Source organism: Panicum virgatum, chromosome 4N, assembly GCF_016808335.1.
Source record: "Panicum virgatum strain AP13 chromosome 4N, P.virgatum_v5, whole genome shotgun sequence".
Lineage (NCBI taxonomy): Eukaryota > Viridiplantae > Streptophyta > Magnoliopsida > Poales > Poaceae > Panicum > Panicum virgatum.
Genome location: NC_053148.1, coordinates 43,884,426 through 43,904,352, shown reverse-complemented (window position 1 = coordinate 43,904,352; position 19,927 = coordinate 43,884,426). Strand labels below are relative to the sequence as shown.

The 19,927-nt window shown below is 48.7% G+C and overlaps 1 protein-coding gene and 2 pseudogenes across 1 annotated transcript; all 3 read right to left on the bottom strand.

Annotated features, from left to right (window-relative positions):
* Positions 1 to 5,983: 5,983 nt before the first annotated feature.
* LOC120670506 lies at positions 5,984 to 7,705 on the bottom strand (annotated as a pseudogene).
* Positions 7,706 to 11,524: 3,819 nt separating this feature from the next.
* LOC120669565 lies at positions 11,525 to 13,519 on the bottom strand. Its single transcript, XM_039949350.1, has 2 exons — positions 12,935 to 13,519; positions 11,525 to 12,871 (listed from the first exon to the last, which is right to left on the bottom strand). Exons 1-2 carry the CDS (start codon positions 13,517 to 13,519, stop codon positions 11,525 to 11,527), a joined length of 1,932 nt encoding a protein of 643 aa, XP_039805284.1.
* Positions 13,520 to 14,783: 1,264 nt separating this feature from the next.
* On the bottom strand, positions 14,784 to 16,927 carry LOC120669440 (annotated as a pseudogene).
* Positions 16,928 to 19,927: the final 3,000 nt, after the last annotated feature.

The following is a 19,927-nucleotide window of genomic DNA, read 5'->3' as shown; positions in this document are numbered from 1 at the left end:
ATGCTAGTCGCAATCAGGAAACTGAGACGCCCGCTAATATTTCCTAGTTTTTCCATAGCAGCTATGAAGCGGGAAAATCGAATAAGCCAGCCAGTGTGACACCCCGGCCAGGGCTTAATAGGATTAATAGGATACTCATACCAACAAGTTGCAACTTTTTTTTCGGAAGCCGGTTTCCAAAGAACTCCGATGTTAAGCGTGCTTGGCCCGGAGAAATTTGGGGATGGGTGACCAACCGGGAAGTTCTTCCCGGGCGCGCACGAGTGAGGACAAAGTGTGCAGAAAAGACTGGTGTTGGTCTGTGAGAATAGTCTATGTCCTAGAAAGCAGCCAGATGTAAACGGGCCCGGCCTCGGGGAGGCGGGATGTTACAGCCAGCCATTCTCTTCTCTTGATGTTCGGAGCAAGATTTTTGCAGTATCAGATGAGTGATTGATTCATAGGAGGATATACACCGACAACCAGTGGTGGACCCAGGATTTCTCAGCTGGCCATTGAAACTCTAAATTATGCTCTAAGATACTCACTAAAAAAATATGAAAATTTTTTAGTGATAGTTGAATAGGATACTCGAAAAATGTTATTATTCTTATATTAGAGATCAAACTCAAAAACTTTGAGAAAATTATAGCACTACTAGTATATTCTAACTACATGACTTGCGCGATTTGCGAGCAGAGGTGAGTCAAGAGGCTGCAGACAGAGCGGCGCGGCTTGCACGCGCGAACACGGAGGCGACGCGACGGAGGTGACTAGGGTGGCGGTGGCTCTGCACCTCGAGGAGGAGGTGGCAGTGGGCGAGGATTCGGGCTCAGAGGCAAAGTCACGTGTTTGGAGAGAGGGTTCGCACTGCCCTGTGTTTGACCACCACTTGGACCTTGATGAGCGGAGTCAGGGACTGAGGACTACTCTGTGGCATTACAAGCCAACCTCTCCCTTAAGGGGGGGTGCAGGGAGTCACTCCTTCACTGGAGCGGCGACGCCGGGCTTCTCAACCGCTAGAGCGGCAACACCGAGTCAACCCTTCATGGGAGCGATGTCGGCAGGCCTCTTCGTCCCCGGATCAGAAGCAACGCGATCAATGAGGTAGGCACAGCTCCCCCACCATCCACATCATTTGGGAGTCCGGCAGCAGAATGTCGTGGTCCATCCTCACCATGATGATGACGACGACGACCATGTGATCGAAGGCTATTGACGACAATGAGGCTCCCAACAATCCAATCTTAGTTGGCGGCAAGCTCTTCTACGCAGAGAAGCACTGGCGCACCAAGGAGTGGGACAAGAGAATGGGGAGGCCAACGACGACCAAACACAAGAAGCAATTGTGCTAGAAGGGCAAGAGCTAGGTGTGGAGAGGAGTTGATTGAGGTGCTGGCAGCGAGCGCAAGGCGAGTCAGGATGACACCTGCCACACCAGCGGCAAGACTGGCCATTGGGCCAGCTACTAAAGACAAACGAAGCGCGGTGGCCCAACTCACATCGCTCATGCTGAGGAGGATGAGCCGGTGTTGTTCGTGGTGCACATGACCATGGAGCTACAGAAGGCACCCACCTCGAGACACCTAAAGCACCGAGTTTGAGTCACTCGACGACGTCGACCCACTCGGAGGCCACTCCGACGCCAACCCAGTGTCACTCTGCTTTGACTCTGGTCAACTCAGCGGCACTGATTCCCACTTCCCCAAGCTCTGTTCCATCTATTTTGACCACCAACGGCCAAGGGAATGGTGGTGTTCTTCACACCACTATCAAACGACGAGGACCACATCGACACCTTCCACGGTGGCGAGCCCCCTGCGCTACTGTACCATGAAGGACATACTTAGCGAGTCGACGAAGCTAAACCTAGTGCTTGAACAGCGAGGTGGAGGGCGACTCGTCCTGGCGCATTGCGATGCAGCAAGAGATGAACTCCGTCGAACAGAACAAGACTTGGGAGCTGGCTGACTTTCCAGTCAGTCGTCATATGATCACCCTGAAATGGGTGTTCAAGCTGAAGGGGGACAAGGTTGGAGCCATTGTCCAGCAAAAGGCTCGACTGGTCGCATGCGGATTCCTCCAGCAAGAGGGAGTCAACCTCGATGACGCCTTTTCTCCCGTTGCTCGGATGGAGTTTGCTCGAGTCCTGCTTGCACTTGCGGCTTGTGAGGGCTGGCACGTCCATCACATGGATGTCAAGTCCTCCTTCCTCAATGGCGACTTCAAGGAGGAGGTCTACGTTCGACAACCGCCGAGTTTGTTATCCCTGGCAAGAAGAACATCGTTCTTCTTCTGCACAAGGCCCTCTATAGCTTGCGACAGGCACCGCCGGCTTGCAACGCGAAGCTAGATGCCACTTGCCACCCTCCAGTCATTGGGGTTCCAGCAAAGCACTCATGAAGCCATGATCTCCCAATGGGGGCAAGGATGGCAATGCCCCGCTAGTCGGTGTCTACATCGACGACCTGATCATCATCGACAACACAAAGGAACAAGAAGTTGAGGCGTTCAAGTCAAAGATGAAGTTAATCTTCTAGATGAGTGACCTCTGCCTCGTCTCCTTATACCTGGCCATTGAGGTGCACTAGGACAACTCTAGTATGACTCTTCGCCAGACTGGCTATGCCAAACGCATCCTCGAGCTCGGCAGCCTCTCTGATTGCAACTCGATTCTGATTCCAATGGAGGAGCGACTGAAGCTGAGTCGAGAGAGCACGGAGGAGGTGGATGCCACCGAGTAGCGCCTTGAGGAGATTCTCCACCACCTCATCCACACTTGACCGGACTTGGCGTTCTCCATCACGTCCTTCGGTCAGTTCATGCAACAGCCAACGATGAAGCACCAGCAGGCGGACAAGAGGATCCTCCTCTATGTTGCGAGCTCCCATGACTATGGTCTGCACTCTGCGCACTTCGTCGGCTACTTTGGTAGCGATCACACCGACGACATCGACACAAGCAAGTGTACGGCTGGTACTTTGTTTTTCCTTGCCCGATCCCTCATCAGCTGGCAGTTTGTCAAACAGCAAGTGGTGGCCTTGTCTAGCTACGAGGCAGAGTACATCATGACTACCTCAGCATCCACCCAGGCCCTCTGGCTGGCTCGGCTGCTCGATGACCAACTTGGCAGAGAAGCTAAAGCCGTGGAGCTCCGAGTGGACAGCATGGCGGTTTTGGCACTGGCGAAGAACCCCTTATTCCATGAGCGAAGCAAGCACATCCGAGTGAAGTACCACTTTATTTGGAACTCCGTGGAGGAGGGGAGCATCAAGACCAGCCACATCCCAACCCAAGACCATAATTCACCGACCATGAGTTTCAGGAACTCTGCACTCGCATCGGCATGAATCAGATCCCCACGTGAAACTTAGGGGGACATTGATGGTGGTAAGTCTCCATTGGTTATCCATCTATCTACTATATGCTAGATAGGACTAGGTATAGTCTCCCCCCCCCCCCAAGTGATCTCGAATCTTGATGGGATCACATGGCGGATTTAGATGCCACCTAGGCTATGTGACCGATTCAAGGGAGGAAACCTTGCTCCCAAGTCCACTAGGGGTGACTTGGTTGCCAAGTTTGCTCCCCCTGTATGTAACCGCCTTACGAGCCATGTGCCAATGAATCAGACTTGGTGGAAATCCAAAGAATTCCGAATTGGGCCAACAGATAGTGCTAGTTTTTGTCGGATAAGATTGTAATGGATATCAACATCACATAATATAACTTTGAGTATCCGGATACAGATCGGTTACGAATATTGAATATTCGGACTCGGATACGGACGGATAAAACCCTTCAAAACCGGGTCGAATTTGAATACGGTTGGGAAATATCTGTATCGGTTACGAATTTGAATAGCGTTAGCATGCACACTCTACTAGTACAACATGGTACAAGTACACCATAAGGAAGCATTTATTATACAACACATAGTTTAAAGATGAAAGAATATACAACTATATATGGAAGTTTTATATTACCAACTAGAGTTCAAATGGATAGGAAGGCACAACAACATAATAATACAATGACAGAAGCGCGCCCGTCAACTTTAATTTCTTGCCACCAATCATGGCTGTGGACGGCAGCGGTGGCGACGGAGGCCGTGTTTAGATGCTGTAAAGACAAAACGTAAAATTTTTGTAAATCGCTTGCATGGTGTACTAAATGTAGTTGAAAAATAAATCGCATTATAAAAATAGACTGTAAATCGCGAGACGAATCTAATGAGCCTAATTAGGACGTGATTAGACACTAAATTGCTACAGTAATACTACAGTAAATATACTCTGATGATGGATTAATTAGACTCATTAGATTCATCTCGTAGTTTACAGAGGAGATTTGTAATTAGTCAACATTTAATATTTCAAATATTGTAGATTCTCTGGCAAAAATGCAAAATGCAAAGTGAACACACCCGGAGTCTTCTTCCGCCCTGCGTCGGCGGCAAGCAAGCGAGGGAGATGCTCGTGGCGAGCGTCACGCCGAGGGACGGAGGTTGGTCGCCGGAGGCCGCGGCGGGGCACGACGAGGCAAGGTCGTCGCCGTCTCAGTGGCGGGCTATGTGCCCGTAGTGTAGTGTAGGCTATCTATGGACGGAGCTCGTGCATCCTATGACGCCCGTACTGTTTCATGTGCGGCGCGCACGTTCCATATTTCCTTTTTATGTTGGAGTGTCAGGTCTTGCTATTTCCTTCCGTTTAGTTTGCTTGTGTCATTGTGTGTGATTGGTGGTGGTTTCGCTCATTAGCTGCATGTTGTCGCCGACCAGGGACACTTTGTTTGCCCAGGTCCTGTCGAACGTATAAGATAGATTGCGGAGTCACATCAAATCGTTTGACAATTATCTAAGTATTAAACATAGCCTATGGAAAAAAAAACTAATTACAGAACCCTGTGTTAAATCGTGAGACGAATCTAATGAGGTCTTTGACCCATAATTAGAGGATAGTTAGCATCGCTGTAGCCAATCATTGACTAATTAGGCTTGTTAGATTCGTCTCGAAAAATAATATCCATATGTGAAAAAGTTTTACAAATAACTTTATTTAATACTTTTAAATAGTAGGATTCTCTTGAACTAAAATTTAGTAGTAAATTTTAGTAGGTGATCCAAACATACACTGAATGGAAAGCTACCTATTTTCTGGTGTTTGATTTTTTATGCAATAATTTTTCCCAGAGGCCAGACTATCTCGTTTGGTAGCACTCCAGACTTCATCACTGCAATGACACTGTAGTGTGGAGCGAGTGAAGATAAATTTTTTTTGGCTCCGGCTGCTCCACTCCTCTCCGAGCAGCAAAATAGCTCCGTGCTACACTGCAGTACAGTGCAGCGGGAGCTGGAGCCGAAGCTAGATAGATATGTGCCAAACGAGCCCCAAGTTTCGGCATGTTTGATTCATGCCAATGAGAAAGTTGTCCGAGACAAGCAGCACCCTCCGGCATCCGAATTTGGACGCAAGGCAGCAACCGAAATTAAAAGGCCTTTCACGCACGTCACGTAAAGTGATCACGCACACAGCTCAATGATATATCAATTTTCAGTATACCACGTAACTAGCTTTTGCAAAATATATAGTTTTGTATTTTCTATAAAAAATAAAAAACTAATTCATTTTAAATCAATAAAATATGAAACTAGTACCGGAATTTTTTCTAAAAATATAACCTGTCTATATTATTAGTCTGTTTGAATCTTAGTTATTCAACAAAATAGGCATACTATAAGCAACCAAATATTATGAATATAAAACAATTAGATCTAAATAACTGATAAATATCATGCCACTAGATAGGTTACATTTCTAGGTAAATTTTGATACCCATTCCGTATTTTTCTAGTCTAAAATGAATTACTTATGATTTTTTAGTTTAAATTTGGATATTTTTAATTCACACAAAATGGAAAACCATCTCCCAAACCACCTAAGGGGTCAAATTTGCGCGGTTTCAATATATAGTTGGATGGTTTCTGTGATTCCAGTTTTGTAGTTGGAGATTAAAAATTGGACATTTGTAATAGTTGAAGGGTGTAAACTCTACTTTTGCCCCAAACAAAAAGAAATAATAATTGACAATTGTGGGTCAAGTCTCACAATCATCCATGTTTTTTTGCTAACTGGACTGGGCCAGCTGCATGAAGTTGATGGGAGTGGTATACTTGGCCGGCCCGTCATGGAACGCCTGGGCCGCGAGAAAGGCGGCCCGCTGGGACGGGTGCGCGCGGTCCCAGAACAGGTGCTGGTCGCGGTCGCCGCAGAGCGTGGAGTTGGGGAGGCGCTCGCCCTCCCCGCCGAGCCGCCCGCTCCCGCAGCACGCGGCGGCGACGTCGGTGTACCCGAACGCCTGCGGGTCGGCCAGGGCGTCCCGCGTGAAGCCGAAGAAGTCGGCGAGGGAGTAGGCGAGGCCCGGCAGCCTCGGGGGCAGCCCGGCCAGCAGGGTCCCCAGGGCGTCGTTGAAGCCGGCGGCGAGCAGCGAGCTGGTTGAGGAGCGCCGAGCACGCGCCCGCCGGGCTCAGTACCCGCACCGCCGGCACGCACCCCAGCGTCCACACGTTGATGACGGCGAACTTCCTGGCGCCCATAGAGTACAGCTCCTGCGGATGCATCATTCGTAATTAAGGGAATCAAATTCATCAATGATTCTCTAATCAAATTTGAGAAGAAAAGAAGAAGATTGGAGCAAGGGAATGGTTGGTGTATGGTCAGACCTTGACGGCGGCGGAGTAGTTGGAGATGAGGCTGGCGTACAGCGCGGCGGCGTCGCTCCGCTGGTCCGCGGCCGACCTGTTCCTCGCCAGCTCGGCGGCCGCGAAGACGTAGAAGTCGTTGTTGCCGGCGTTGAGGAGGAAGATGGACCTCGGCAGCAGGGCGTCCACCGCGCCGGCGCCCGCCGCGGCGACCATCTTGGCCTTGGTGGACTCGAAGTACCGCACCTGCTGCGACAACGGGATGGTGTTGCCCGCGTTCTGCGTTCGGTGGATGTAACTTAGTTAGTTACTGATGAATGATCACAGTGGCGTAATTTTCAATACTCACGGTGGAGTCGAGGATCCCAGCTCCTCCGGAAGCGTAGTTGACGCCATTGCTGAGGGCGCTCAGGACCAGCGGGCCGGAGGAGGAGCTCGGCGCCAGCGACAGGTAGGCCGGAGGGCTCAACGCGAACCCCATGTTCTTCGCTGCAGCGCATGCAAATCGCAAGCGCGGAATGGAGAACGGCAAAATTTACTAGCATGCGGCCGGTTCATGTTGATATATAAGTATATATGCATATGTATATACATCATATATATACATACCGATGTAGTCGGCGGTGTTGTAGCCGTTGCTGAACCTCCCGGTGGGGATGGAGCCAGGGAAGTCGATGCCGTTGAAGGGCCTGTTGGCCCTGCCGACGCCCGGCCCCGGCAGGTAGTTGTTGTTGCCGACGTCCACAATCGAGGACCCGAACACGAGCATCGCGGGCGGCCGAGCGCCGCCGCCGGCGACGACGGTGCCGGCGGCGAGCACCTGCAGACATACCACAAGGCACAGCACAAGACGAGCACCCATCGCCCAATTCTTGTTGTATCTGCTACTACTGGAATTTGGAAAATATATAAGCTGATGATGATTCATGCACCCGGAATGTGTGCGCTCCGTCAATAGATCTTTTAATTTGCGGTGACCTGCGAGGCTGCGAGTCGTCGATGACCAACGGACTCCGCGCACGGACGCAACTGCGCCCATCATTGAAGACGCAATAGCGTGCGCCAGTGCTTGGAGGGCTAGGAAGTTGTCGTCATTGGATGGAACGTGTGCATGTGATCGATTTTGGTCAACTGCAGAGAGTACCAGGCTGGCCTGTTGGACGTAAGGGTGTGGCTGCTATCTCGTTTTTGTTTTGTTATAATTCGGCATGTTGGTTAGGTTCAATGGAAACTATTCGAGTTCCAGTCCTTCTAAATTAATTCCAAGAGGAAACTGCGCAATTTTCGGTACTTGACGTGGACATCAATTTTAATGTCTTTTGTTTAGTTCGCGAAAAATTTTGGGCTTTTGCTACTATAGCACTTTTGTTGGTATTTGGCAAATAATATCTAATCATAGATTAATTAGGCTTAAAAGATTAGTCTCGTCGAGAACTAAATATGGCCTAACATATATCGGTCATCATTATTCCAGAGACATTCATAAAGGTAGAATGCATATGTGCCTGTATGGATGGGTCTGCGTACCTGCGTGAGCGTCTGTATCTAGACTATCTTTTGAAATGGAGGTTGTATGTACCTCGTTTAGTGTACATGCATCATTTGTTTACGTCCTCCATTTCCTTTTTTGCGCTCACTAGGATTTGTATTTTCATCATTATTGATTGGTATAAACCTGACATCTTACTGAAAGATATATAAAGTTTGAGTTCACAATGATACATCCTTTATACGCTTAACATGCACATAAATTTTGATTTATCAATTTGATTTTTATCCTCCCCTACTGACTTCCTAAAAAATGTTTTTTCTTTTTTCAACCTTTTACGTTCTAACTTGAAGGGAGTATATACATTATTCATCAAGTATATTCATCAAAAGTCATAAGGCTATGCATATTTCAGTGGCAGGCAATGTGTCATTCAGGGAAAACTTTCCCGGCGAAAAAAAAACCAAAAACACGATAATCACGTTTATCGGTGGTGACTAGTTTGTCGAATTTTTTTGGTAGTTTTGCATTCGTGTCTATCTTCTCATTTCTACACGTTATGATGTCTTTGTTTTCTTGTTAGACTATTTGGAGATAGTCTAGATATATTATTTTGTGTACAGTTTGAGGAATTTTTTTCTAAATTATGTCTGAAAGAAAAATAACAAATTCGATAATTTTCGAGAAATCCGATAAACGCGTTTATCAGCCACCTCCGATCCCTTACCGGTGAAGTAAAACTGTCATTCGACAGTGGGCCATTTTTTGGTGATATGTCAATATTAAGTTCTGCCATCATAATAATATCTTAGAAGTATTTATAGTGGTAGGTTGTGCATGGGTGTATTTATAGTAGATGTGCGTGCGTATGTGAGCATATATATGTACTGTCTTAAAAACTAATACGAAGATGACTTTTTTGATAATGTTATATATGTTTGGTTGCTTGGAAGCAATGCAAATGGAGATGAACAAGACCTATCACTATCAGCCAGAAGATAGTAGACGTTTGACTTGGAAGAGTTCCATTCCCTAATTCCTACGCAAGAGTTACGTCACCGTACGCATGCAACTAGTTTTAGTACCTAGACTTTTTTTTGTGGGCAAGAATAGGTAGTGTATGTATATTTGAGAAAAAAATATTGGTTAGGAATGAGCCTCATGCCACTACATACCATTAGTGTCGTTTGTGAATGAGTTGTATTTTTTAGTGTTCTTATAAGAGCAAGCCCAAAACTAAAGGCTTAGCTTTACGTCAAGACGTAACAATCAAGCCTTCCAATCAATATCAGCCTGCTCAGGTGACCGCAGCTGCGGCTTCAGCAGACAGCAAGCAAAAATTACTGTAGCTATTGCTGGTGGCAGCCGCAGCTGCAACCAGAATAAGCACAACCGAGCACACTTATTATACCTCACATTCTCTTTCCTATATCTTTCCGCTCACATCCACCTGTCACCCAGGCCCTCCTTTGCATAATAACACTCTTTACCTCCACATATACGGGCTAGTTTAATTTGGCTATATTTGTCTTATATTACACTTGCTCTAACTCACTATGGGAAAATCGTAGTTCGCCGAATGCCAATGAATTTGCCGAGTGCAATCTTTCGGACACTTGGCAAACAATCTACTTGTCTAGTGCCAACGAAAAACACTCGGAAAAAAAACACTTGGCAAACAAGGTTGTTTGCCGAGTGCCAAGGGATGGGCACTCGGCAAACAACCCATTTCTGAATTTTCTAAAAATTTTAAAAATAGCAAACAAAGTCTAAAAATTATGAGATTTGGCAAGATATCATAATGTCATATGTGTAGGTTCTGAAAAAAATTGAGGAGGTTTCGCACACTTTTGTCGCATACGTGCTTACACACCGATACATCTCCGAAAAAGAATCATAGAGTTGAGAATGATCCGATAAAATTTGGAGTCAAATTGATGGTTGAATTGTTGTTTGAGTTCAAAACTTTTTGTATAGACAACATAGATTACTTAACGTGAAACTTTGGTAAAGTTTCAGGTTCATTTGGTATTTTTAAATTTTTTTTGCTTAAGTTTTTTGCCGAGTGTATTTTATTTGGCACTCGGCAAAGCCTCTCTTTGCTGAGTGCCATAAAAATACACTCGGCGAAGCCTCTCAGGTGAATTTTGAATTAGAATTTTTGAAGTATTTCAAATGACCTCGGATGAAGAAACTCGCAACATCAAAGTTGTAGATCTCGAAAACTTAAGAAACTTTGTAGTTCACAACTTTTTTATTTGAATTCATTTAGGATTTCGAATATGTGTTTGAATTTCTCAAATTTAAAATTCAAATTTTGCAAATGACCTCGGATCAAAAAACTTACAAATCAAAGTTGTAGATCTCGAAAAGTTATGAAACTTTGTAGTTTAAAATTTGTTTATTTGAATTTATTTAGGTCCTCAAACAAGCAATTTAATCTCGGGTTAGCATAATATGTGGAGAATCAAAACAGACTCTAGACACATGTGATGCAAGGGTAGAGTGGTAGAGGAAGCTACGCGCGAAGGAAGATGTCACATTGGATGGGTGGTGTGGTTACCGGGTAATGTTTTTTTTTTTTGCTATTTTTAAACGCTGTGCCCGAAAAAAAGGCACTCAGCAAAGGTGTCTTCGCCGTCACTCTTTTTACCGAGTCCGGTTTGCCGAGTCGGCAAACCCTTTGCTGAGTGTATTCGGCACTCGGCAAAGCCGGCCAGTCCGTTAGTGACTTAAAGAGACATTAAAAAATTTTGTTATCAAATACACAAGAAAATTGCACATCTTTGTATTAAGATATAAATGAGGCAGGGGAATATTCTTTTCTTGATTTTCAGGGCAGAGGCAAAAAATATTCACGGGTTGATTAGTAGGCTAATGCACTACGATGAACAATGGTCAAAAGTGGCACAAGATCAGTGACGCGTGGTCTCCAACGTAAGGTCGGACAATGTAGACGATTGACATGCCATCGAGTCTGAGTGTTTTATCGCCGAAATGTGCGAGGTGGAATAATATAGTACCGAAAATGGGGGTCTGGAATTCCTCCAGCAATTGGACTGAAACATGGTGTCAAATTGCCGAGAAGCAGAACGCTAGGCATAAGCATCGTTAGTTTCGTCACAGATTGACACCTTCTCTTGAACAAACAATGCTACTTCCGACGACTGCAGCCAGCGAGAGATGTTCCCCACATACTGACAGAACACAAAAGAATGCAGGATCCTCTGTTTACAGCCTACAGCATACCAGAGATCTGGTCACAATAAAATGTTTATTAGCTAGCAAACACACAAAAAAAGTCTTAGAACGAACTAAACTAGTATAGAAACTGAGGGGCTGCCGGGCTGACTCATTCAGTCGAAGATGACGAGCTCCTGGTACTCCCGGCCGGAGATGGCCTTCTCCATGATGGCCCTGGGCGACAAGATCCCGTTGTTGTCGAGGAAAATCTTCACCGTGTTCTTGGAGAAGCCGCTCACCAGCGCTACCCCTTTCTCCCCGGCGGTCACCGGCACGGACTTGGAGTCCCGCAGGTTCCAGTACACTATCTCCGGGATCGCCTCGCCGTACCCTGCCTCTGTGAACTTCCTCGTGATCGCCTCGTAGTCTGTCTCCCACGGATTCGACGACGCCTCGTCGAACTCCATGTCGCTGAACACGAACAGCCTCCTCACCATCCGCTCCGGTGGCAGCTTGCCGGCGACCGCGACGCTGAGGAGGTTGTCGAACACCGCCTGGAAGTCGGTGTTCAAGTCCCAGTGCATCTCACGGATGAAGCTCGTCTTCTCCCCGAGGGTCTCGCCAGTGATCAGGTGCATCTCAGGCCGCTCGCTGAAGGTGATGAGCCGGTGGTGCCGTGGCTCGTCGCTGAGCTCGGAGATGAGGAGGCCGAGAGCGACGCAGACGTCCATGGGCAGGCCGAACATGCTGCCGGACACGTCGCAGATGGCCATACAGTTGCTGAGCTTGCCGAGCGCCCGCAGATCGGAAACCATGCGCTCCCACTGCAGGTCGGCGACGCCGTCGCTGTCGATGGACTCGATGATCTGGTGGGGGAGCAGGGCGTCGGCGGCGATCTTCGCCTTGCCGGCCTTGACGTCCTCGAGGTACTGCTCGAAGCGCTCGGCGTCGTGCTGGACGAAGAGCTCCCTGTAGTTCTGCATCGCCACGGAGGCGACGCGCGCGTACACCACGTCCCCCCACGCGCGGTCGGAGATGAAGACCTCCGGGAGCTTGAGGGCGGCGCGCAGGGGCGTGAGCGCCTGCTTGCGGAGGAGCTCGCGCACGCGGTAGGCGTAGTACTGGTCCTCCAGGTCCTCGGGGAGCTCCGGCAAGGAGCCCCTGGGGAAGAGGCGGCGCCCGATGGCCTCGCAGAGGAGCGTGGAGCGGTCGTAGCTGCAGTCGATCGACGGGCACCATTTCGCGGCGAGCGAGAGATCGTTGAGCTTGCCATCGGCAAGCTTCCGCATGTCCTCGGCGAGGAGGTCGGCGAACACGTCGGCCGTGCAGTCGTGCAGGAAACGGTAGTTCGGGTCACGGCTGTACCTGTCGAGCGCTCGCGCCGCGGCCACCGCGCGCCTCCTCTGGCGCTCCACGGAGATCTCGGCCTTCGTCTTCGGGCCGTCACCCTCGGCAGCAACGGTGTAGTCCTCCTTCTCCTCCACATCCGTGCCGTCGCCGTCGGGCTCGGACCCCTCCGTCTGCGTGCCATAGTCGTCGTCCACGTCGTACTCCGTCTCCTCGTCGCTCTTTTTGCCGGCGACGCGGCTGCGGGGCCCCGTGGTGGGGACGCCGCCGTGGATGATCCGGTGGAGGATCTCGGGGAGGTCCTTGAGGTACCCGAACCCCGCGACGGCGCGCGCGTTGAGCGCGAGCGTCCTGGGGTGGCGCTCGTGCATCCAGAGCGCGGCGGCGTAGAAGCCCTCGCGGTCGGACTTGCCGGTGCCGCGCACGCCGCGGAGGTTGCACGCGAGGCGGAGCGCCGTGAGCGGCTCCCGGGCCCAGGCGTCGGCGAGGCGCGCGGCCACGGACTCGGGCGGGGTGTCCGGGACGACGTGGAAGAAGAAGTCGAGGCACGGGTCCCCCGAGGACGCGAACGTCGGCGAGTTGTTCTCCGTGCGCGTCTTCGCCGGCGGCGGCGTGGTGTCCGGCGTTTTGAAGCCGGCGTCCGGCGGCAGCAGGTGCGCGTACTTGTCGCTGGCGCCGGCGGCGGCCGCTGATGGTGCCCGCGCCTTGTCGACAGTGGTGGCCGCGGCCGCGACGCGGAAGAACTCGGCCGGTGGGCCGGTGAGGGTGTAGGACGCCGCCCTCCTGCAGGCCGCGGCGACGGCGGCGGCAGCCGCCGCCATTTGGTTGCCCGGTAGGGTTTCGGGGTTTGTTTTCCCCTCGAGTCACCACGTCAGTGTATATCTGTCTAGGAGTACGCTTGGAACCTGGAAGGGAGCCGGGAAATCCTCATGGATTTTCCATTCGCTATCGTGGTCACAGTCCCACTGACTTGTGGGTCCCGGTTGATAAGTTTGTTAGTATTTTGCAATATTTGGTCAACACAACGGGGAACAGCAAACTTTAAGCAAGGAATCAACTAGGAACAAAGGAGTTAATTCCGATTCCAAATGCGCCGGCTAGATTTTCTCCACCACAATTGCGAGCCACCTCGATAATTTAGGAGACACTTGCGGGAGCTAGCGTATTTCAGTTCATTCTTTTTAGAAAGAAAGCGTACTAAGAAATTAAGCAAGCAGAAACAAAGCTACTCTTTAGCCGATCAATCGAAGACGGCGAGCTGCACTGTCAAAGAAGGAGAAGGAGAAGGAGGAGAAGGAGAAGAAGGAGAAGAAGGAGGAGGAGAAGAAGGAGAAGCAGGAGGAGGAGGAGAAGAAGGAGAAGCAGAAGGAGAAGAAGAAGAAGAAAAAGAAGAAGAAGAAGAAGAAGAGTTGCTGCTATTCACTATGGTCGAACTCGATGTCGATGAACACGAAGGCCTTCCTTTCCTCACCATCCGCTCCGGTGGCGGCCTGCCGGCGACCGCGACTCTGAGGTTCATGTGATGTCCCGGTGCATCAGTTCGCAACTTTGAGATCAGCTGTCTTTGGTTCCCCTGGGACATGTGGTTCGTGTGGTATTCAGAGTTTGTCGATTGACAATTACAGTAGTATTCACGTTCGATTCTTAGCTTCAAATAAATTTATAACTTGCTAACCAGTTTAATCAAAGGGATTTTACTAGTCGGCATGGCCCGTAAAGTAATATTATTGCGTAATCTTTGCAGAAAAATTATAGTGGTAAAACTTAGATGAGATAACGAGCTCAGAAGTTCAGAACAGGGCAGAGCACAGCAATGCACGATGCTCTGTTTCTAGTTTACACTAAAACGTCTGATTAAATTAAAGCAATTAGCAAGTGCTATTTCAAATTGTCATAGAAAACACAGCAACGTAAACGTTCCGCACAAATTTAACAGCCGGTAATACAGATGCTTTCCGCAGTTCTGTCTCTAGCACCAAAACTGGGATCTGACCGAAGAAATTATCGACCGAAATTTTGAATTGGCATAGTGAGCACAGAAAACTTTGACGATGTAGTACCTACCAAATACAGTAAGTGACGGAATTTCCTCCCAACAAAATCACATTGTAATCACAAATGAAATCTGAAATGCATCCATCAACTAATTGCATATCATGTTCTAAATGCAGAACATGTTGTACCATGATCAGTGGCATAGCAGCAAGTTCATAGAACGACAGCAAAATTCAGAGAGCAAACTAACACTAGCTACCCTTCAGATGATCAATCAAAGACGACGAACTCCTGGTACTCCGGCCCGGAGATGGCCTTCTCCATGATGCCCCTCGGTGACACGATCCCGCCGCCGTCGAGGAAAAGCTTCACCATGTTCTTGGAGAAGCCGCTCACCAGCGCCACGCCCTTCTGCGACGCAGTCACCGGCACGGAATCCGAGTCCCTCAGGTTCCAGAACACGATCTCCGGCACCGCCGCGCCGTACCCGGCCTCTGTGAACTTCCTCGTGATCGCCTCGTAGTCCGTCTCCCACGGCCTTGACGACGCCTCGTCGAACTCCATGTCGCTGAACACGAACACCCTCCTCACCATCTTCTCCGGGGGCAGCTTGCCGGTGACCGCGATGTGGAGGAGCTTGTCGAACACTGCCTGGAAGTCGGTGTTCATGTTCCAGTCCATGCAACGGATGAAGTTGGTCTTCTCCAGCAGAGTTTATCCAGATATCACATGCAGCTGAGGGACCGAGCTGAAGGTGATAACCCGGTGGTGCCATGGCTCGTCGCTGAGCTCGGAGATGAGGAGGCCGAGCGCGACGCAGACGTCCATGGGCTCTCCTTCCATGCTGCCCGACACGTCGCACACGGCGATGCAGTTGTTGAGCTTGCCGAGCGCCCGCAGGTCGGCGACCATGCGCTCCCACTGCAGGTCCGCCACGCTGTCGGTGCCGATGGACACCAGGATCTCGTGGGGGAGCAGGGCGCCGGCCGCGATCTTCGCCTTGCCGGACTCGACGTCGGCGAGGTAGCTCTCGAAGCGGACCTTGTCGTGCTTGAGGAAGAGGTCCTTGTAATTCTTCATGGCCACGGAGGCCACGCGGTTGTACACCACGTCCCCCCACGCGTTCGCCGAGATGAAGATCTCGGGGACCTTGAGGGCGCGAGCGCCTTGCGGAGCCGCTCGCGCACGCGGTAGGCGTAGTACTCGTCCTCCAAGTCCTCGGTGAGGTCCGGCGCCGAGCCCCTGGGGAAGAGGCGGCGCGCGATGGCCTCGCACATGAGCGTCGAGCGGTCGTAGCAGCTGCCCAGCGACGGGCACCACTTGGCGGAGAGGGAGAGCTCGTTGACCTTGCCGTCGGCCAGCTTCCGCATGTCCTCGCAAAGGAGCTTCGCGAACAGGTCCGCCGTGGAGTCGTGCAGGCGCCGGTATTTTGGGTCACGGGCGTACCAGTCGACAGCTCTCGCCGCGTACTCCGCGCGCTTCTTCCTGCGCTCGACGGCCGCGTCGGCCGAGGCCTCCTGGTCGCGCTCGTTGGCGGCAGCGATGCGCGCCTCCCTCGTCTCGGCGCAGCGTGGCGCGTTCCCCTTGCGCCGCGGCGCGTGCGCCCGGCTGTGGTGGACGAAATGACGGGTGCCGTCGCGGCGATAGACGACGAAGCCTCCCAGGGCGGCGAGGCGGGCCTTCTTCCCGGGGGTCCTCGTCGAGACGCCGCCGTGGATGATGCGGTGGAGGATCTCGGGGAGGTCCTTGAGGTAGCCGAACCCCGCGATGGGGCCCGCGTTGAGGGTGAGCGTGGCGGGGTGGCAGCCGTGCATCCAGAGCGCGGCGGCGTAGAAGCCCTCGCGGTCGGACTTGCCCGTGCCGCGCACGCCGCGGAGGTTGCACGCGAGGCGGAGCGCGGTGGCCGGCTCCGCGCACCACGCGGTGGCGAGGAGGGAGGCGACGGACGCGGCGGGCGTCCCGGGGACGACGTGGAAGAAGAAGTCGAGGCAGGGGTCCCCCGAGGACACGAACGTCGGCGAGTTGTTCTCCGTGCACGCCTTCATCGGCGCGGGTGCCGGCTTCGGGGCCGGCTTGTTGAAGTTGGCGTCCATCAGGTCGAGGAACGCGTCGCCGGTCGTGGGCATGGCCGCGGCCGCCTCCGCCGCGCGCGCAGCAGCGGTGCGGAGGCTCTCCGCCGGTGGGCCGAGGAGGGTGTAGGACACGGCCTTCCGGCACGCCGCCGTCGACGCCATTGGGTGGTGGGATTGGGCTACGGGTTTTGGGAGATTTTCCTTGGGTCGACAACGATGCGCGTGATTTGGGGATGATTTTTTTTTTATCGGGAACTGGTACATTTCGAGAGGGGATGGCTTCATTTTAAAGGGTGGGTTGGAGGCGGTTGGCGGTGGCTTGAGAGCCAAGTCGGGTGCTATAACCGACTCTGGGGCTGTTGTTCCCACTCCGTAAACGCAAAAACGCAAAATTTTGCAAAAGAATTTTGCTAATTTGAAGTACTAAATGAAGTCTATTTACAAAATTTTTTGTATGGATGGGCTGTAAATCGCGAGACGAATCTAATGAGCCTACCTAATCCATGATTTGCAATATTGATGCTACAGTAACCATCCGCTAATTATTGATTAATCATGGATTAATTATCATCATTAGATTCGTCTCGCGATTTACAACCCATCTGTGCAAAAAAAATTATAAATAGACTTCATTTAGTACTTCAAATTAGCAAGATTCCGTAGCAAAAAATTTTTGCGTTTACAAGGCACCAAACTATACACGGCCTCTATGTTCCGGGCATGTGATTTGCCAAGTCGGTGCTATAACCGACTCTATTATTCCGGGCATGTGATTTGCTTGCTATATTGATGAGCTCTGACTGAACACAAATTTGAAAATTGCCAACCTATTTTTACATCGATATTTGTGGAGTTGCAGTACGGGTTGTTCTATTATTCATCGTTGCTTGCGCCTGCACAAGGTTTGATGGTTGTGTCAATCGCTTTGCAGCAGTACGACACAAGTGGCTGCTCCTGGCAAGTTCAGTTCACGCTGAGTCGTTTCAAATATTGAATTCAAATCTCCTGATACTTAGCACGTTACTATCCTAGTATTGGATAGTCTCGATGATAAATTTTAAAACATAAAAAGGGGAAAACAATCAATCGGATGAATAAGATGTAAAAATAAGGTACTTCTTGATTTGTTAAACCAGTCTCAATGTACTATATTAAGCTTGGAGACTTGGTAACTATGCTTACTATGTGTTACAAGGACGAAACTCCTCTCTCATTTGATGAAACTACTCTATTCTCTCTCCTCATAATGAACTCGTCAAGTCAGTAATTTTGCTGATGTAGCATTATTAATACCCATAAAACTCTTCACTAAGACCAGTCTTACTAAATATTTGTCACTGTTGACTTGTAGACATGATATTTGACCTTCATCATCCTATAAAAATAAATATGCAAATATCTTTTTTTGGGGTGGTGTGTGTTGGTGGGGGAGGGGGAGCGTCTGGATTGTTTCGTCATGAAAAATACTTTAAGCATGACTTATATTTTGCATAATTACTCTAAATTTTTTTAATAAGATGAATGGTCAAATGTTATGGTCGAAATCACAATGTCAACTATTTAGGACAAGTGGGTACATGATATCTTGGAAAAATAGTGAAACATCAGCGAACTTCACAATCAACAAGCAAGTTCGTAGAATGGAATGCACTAGTTAGCAAATTATCAAAACACTAATTAGCACTACTTATTTACAATAATTAGATTATTAGTTATGCCACCATTCCTTCATATAAGAATTGCTCTATCTTTCTGAAAATTGAACCAACTCCTAATTCTCCTCCTCGGATGTAACTTATCATCCTATTATGAGCAATGCTACACAAACAACAACTCCAGTATAACCAAAGATCTAACGGGTAACATCATTGATGAAAACCAACGATCAATGGATGGTTCGCATGGTGATGGTTTACAATCAAGATATCCTTCATTCCCTCCTCAGCTATCATCCCTTCCAAAGTTCACTGCTCATTACTGATCTCCATTCTCATTGTTCTTTGCACCATTTTTTTAATCTCAAATACAATTTTCCTTGTCTGGTCTATTGACATTTACTCCCTCCGTCCCCAAAAGAATACAACTCTTACATCCTGAGAAATCAAACAACTTCAAGTTTTTATTAAATTTACACAAAAAATTACTAACATTTGTATCAAATAAATTTAGTTCAAAAATTACATTATTAATCTAATTATACTTATTTTTTTAATATAAATATTAATACTATTTTTTATGAATTTAGTCAAACTTGAAATTATTTGACTCATCAGGAAACAGCAAGAGTTGCATTCTTTTTGAGATGGAGGGAGTATAACTCAGTGCGTCCATTAAGGCTATGCTGATATTGGCTCTACATAGTTGGTAATAAGGGGCTTCATTAAAATTTTAGTGGTAGGTGATATAACCGTTAGGCACCCTATGTTGAGTTTATCACTCTCTCATGATTTACAGGTTCCGGTCTCCCGTAGACTTTCATGGATGAGTATTGTGTGCGAGTGTGTACGTTTATAAAATAAAATACAAATACCCCAACCAGGTTTAAACTACTGTATATACATCCTCCTATGAGTTATTAACTCACTAGGATAGTACCCCCTCCGTTCCAAATTATGTTGTTTTGGCAAATCTAGACTAGATACATAGTTTTTGCTATGTATCTAGACATTATATATTTAGGTGCATAGCCGAAACTATATATCTTAATTTGCTAAAATGACCTACAATTTGTAATGGAGCGAGTATATGCATGTGCATCGGTCTATTCTAGTGTGTGGGTGTGGGTGTGGCTGTGTGCTCATCCTTCATCTTAGTAGGAAAGGACAAAAAAAATATAAAAAGTATATTTTTGTTACAACTTTTTGTATATGCCATGAAGCCTGTTTTGGGGTGTTACTAAGCTCTCGAGAATGGGGTCGGCATCCTTCTTCATTGAAAAGTAATTTTTTTAACCAAAAAATAATAAAAATAGTTTTTGTTATACGCATTTATGTTGTGAAGCTTAATTTTGAGTTTAGCTCCAAATTCTCAGAAACGGTTCTTTTATACAGTATTTCACTATGGATTTTGTAGTATACGCATTTATCATAGTGTGATTCTGAAACATTATGCTACCACTATACTACCTCTGTTCAGAAATACCAGTCATACTTTATTTATCAA

What these genes read in the sequence shown, in the direction of transcription:
- LOC120669565 (XM_039949350.1), bottom strand. Translation starts at nt 13,519, where the DNA reads ATGGCGGCGGCTGCCGCCGCCGTCGCCGCGGCCTGCAGGAGGGCGGCG. An exon ending in CCACGGGGCCCCGCAGCCGC is followed by an intron (nt 12,872 to 12,934) that starts GTCGCCGGCAAA and finishes TATGGCACGCAG; the next exon opens with ACGGAGGGGTCCGAGCCCGA.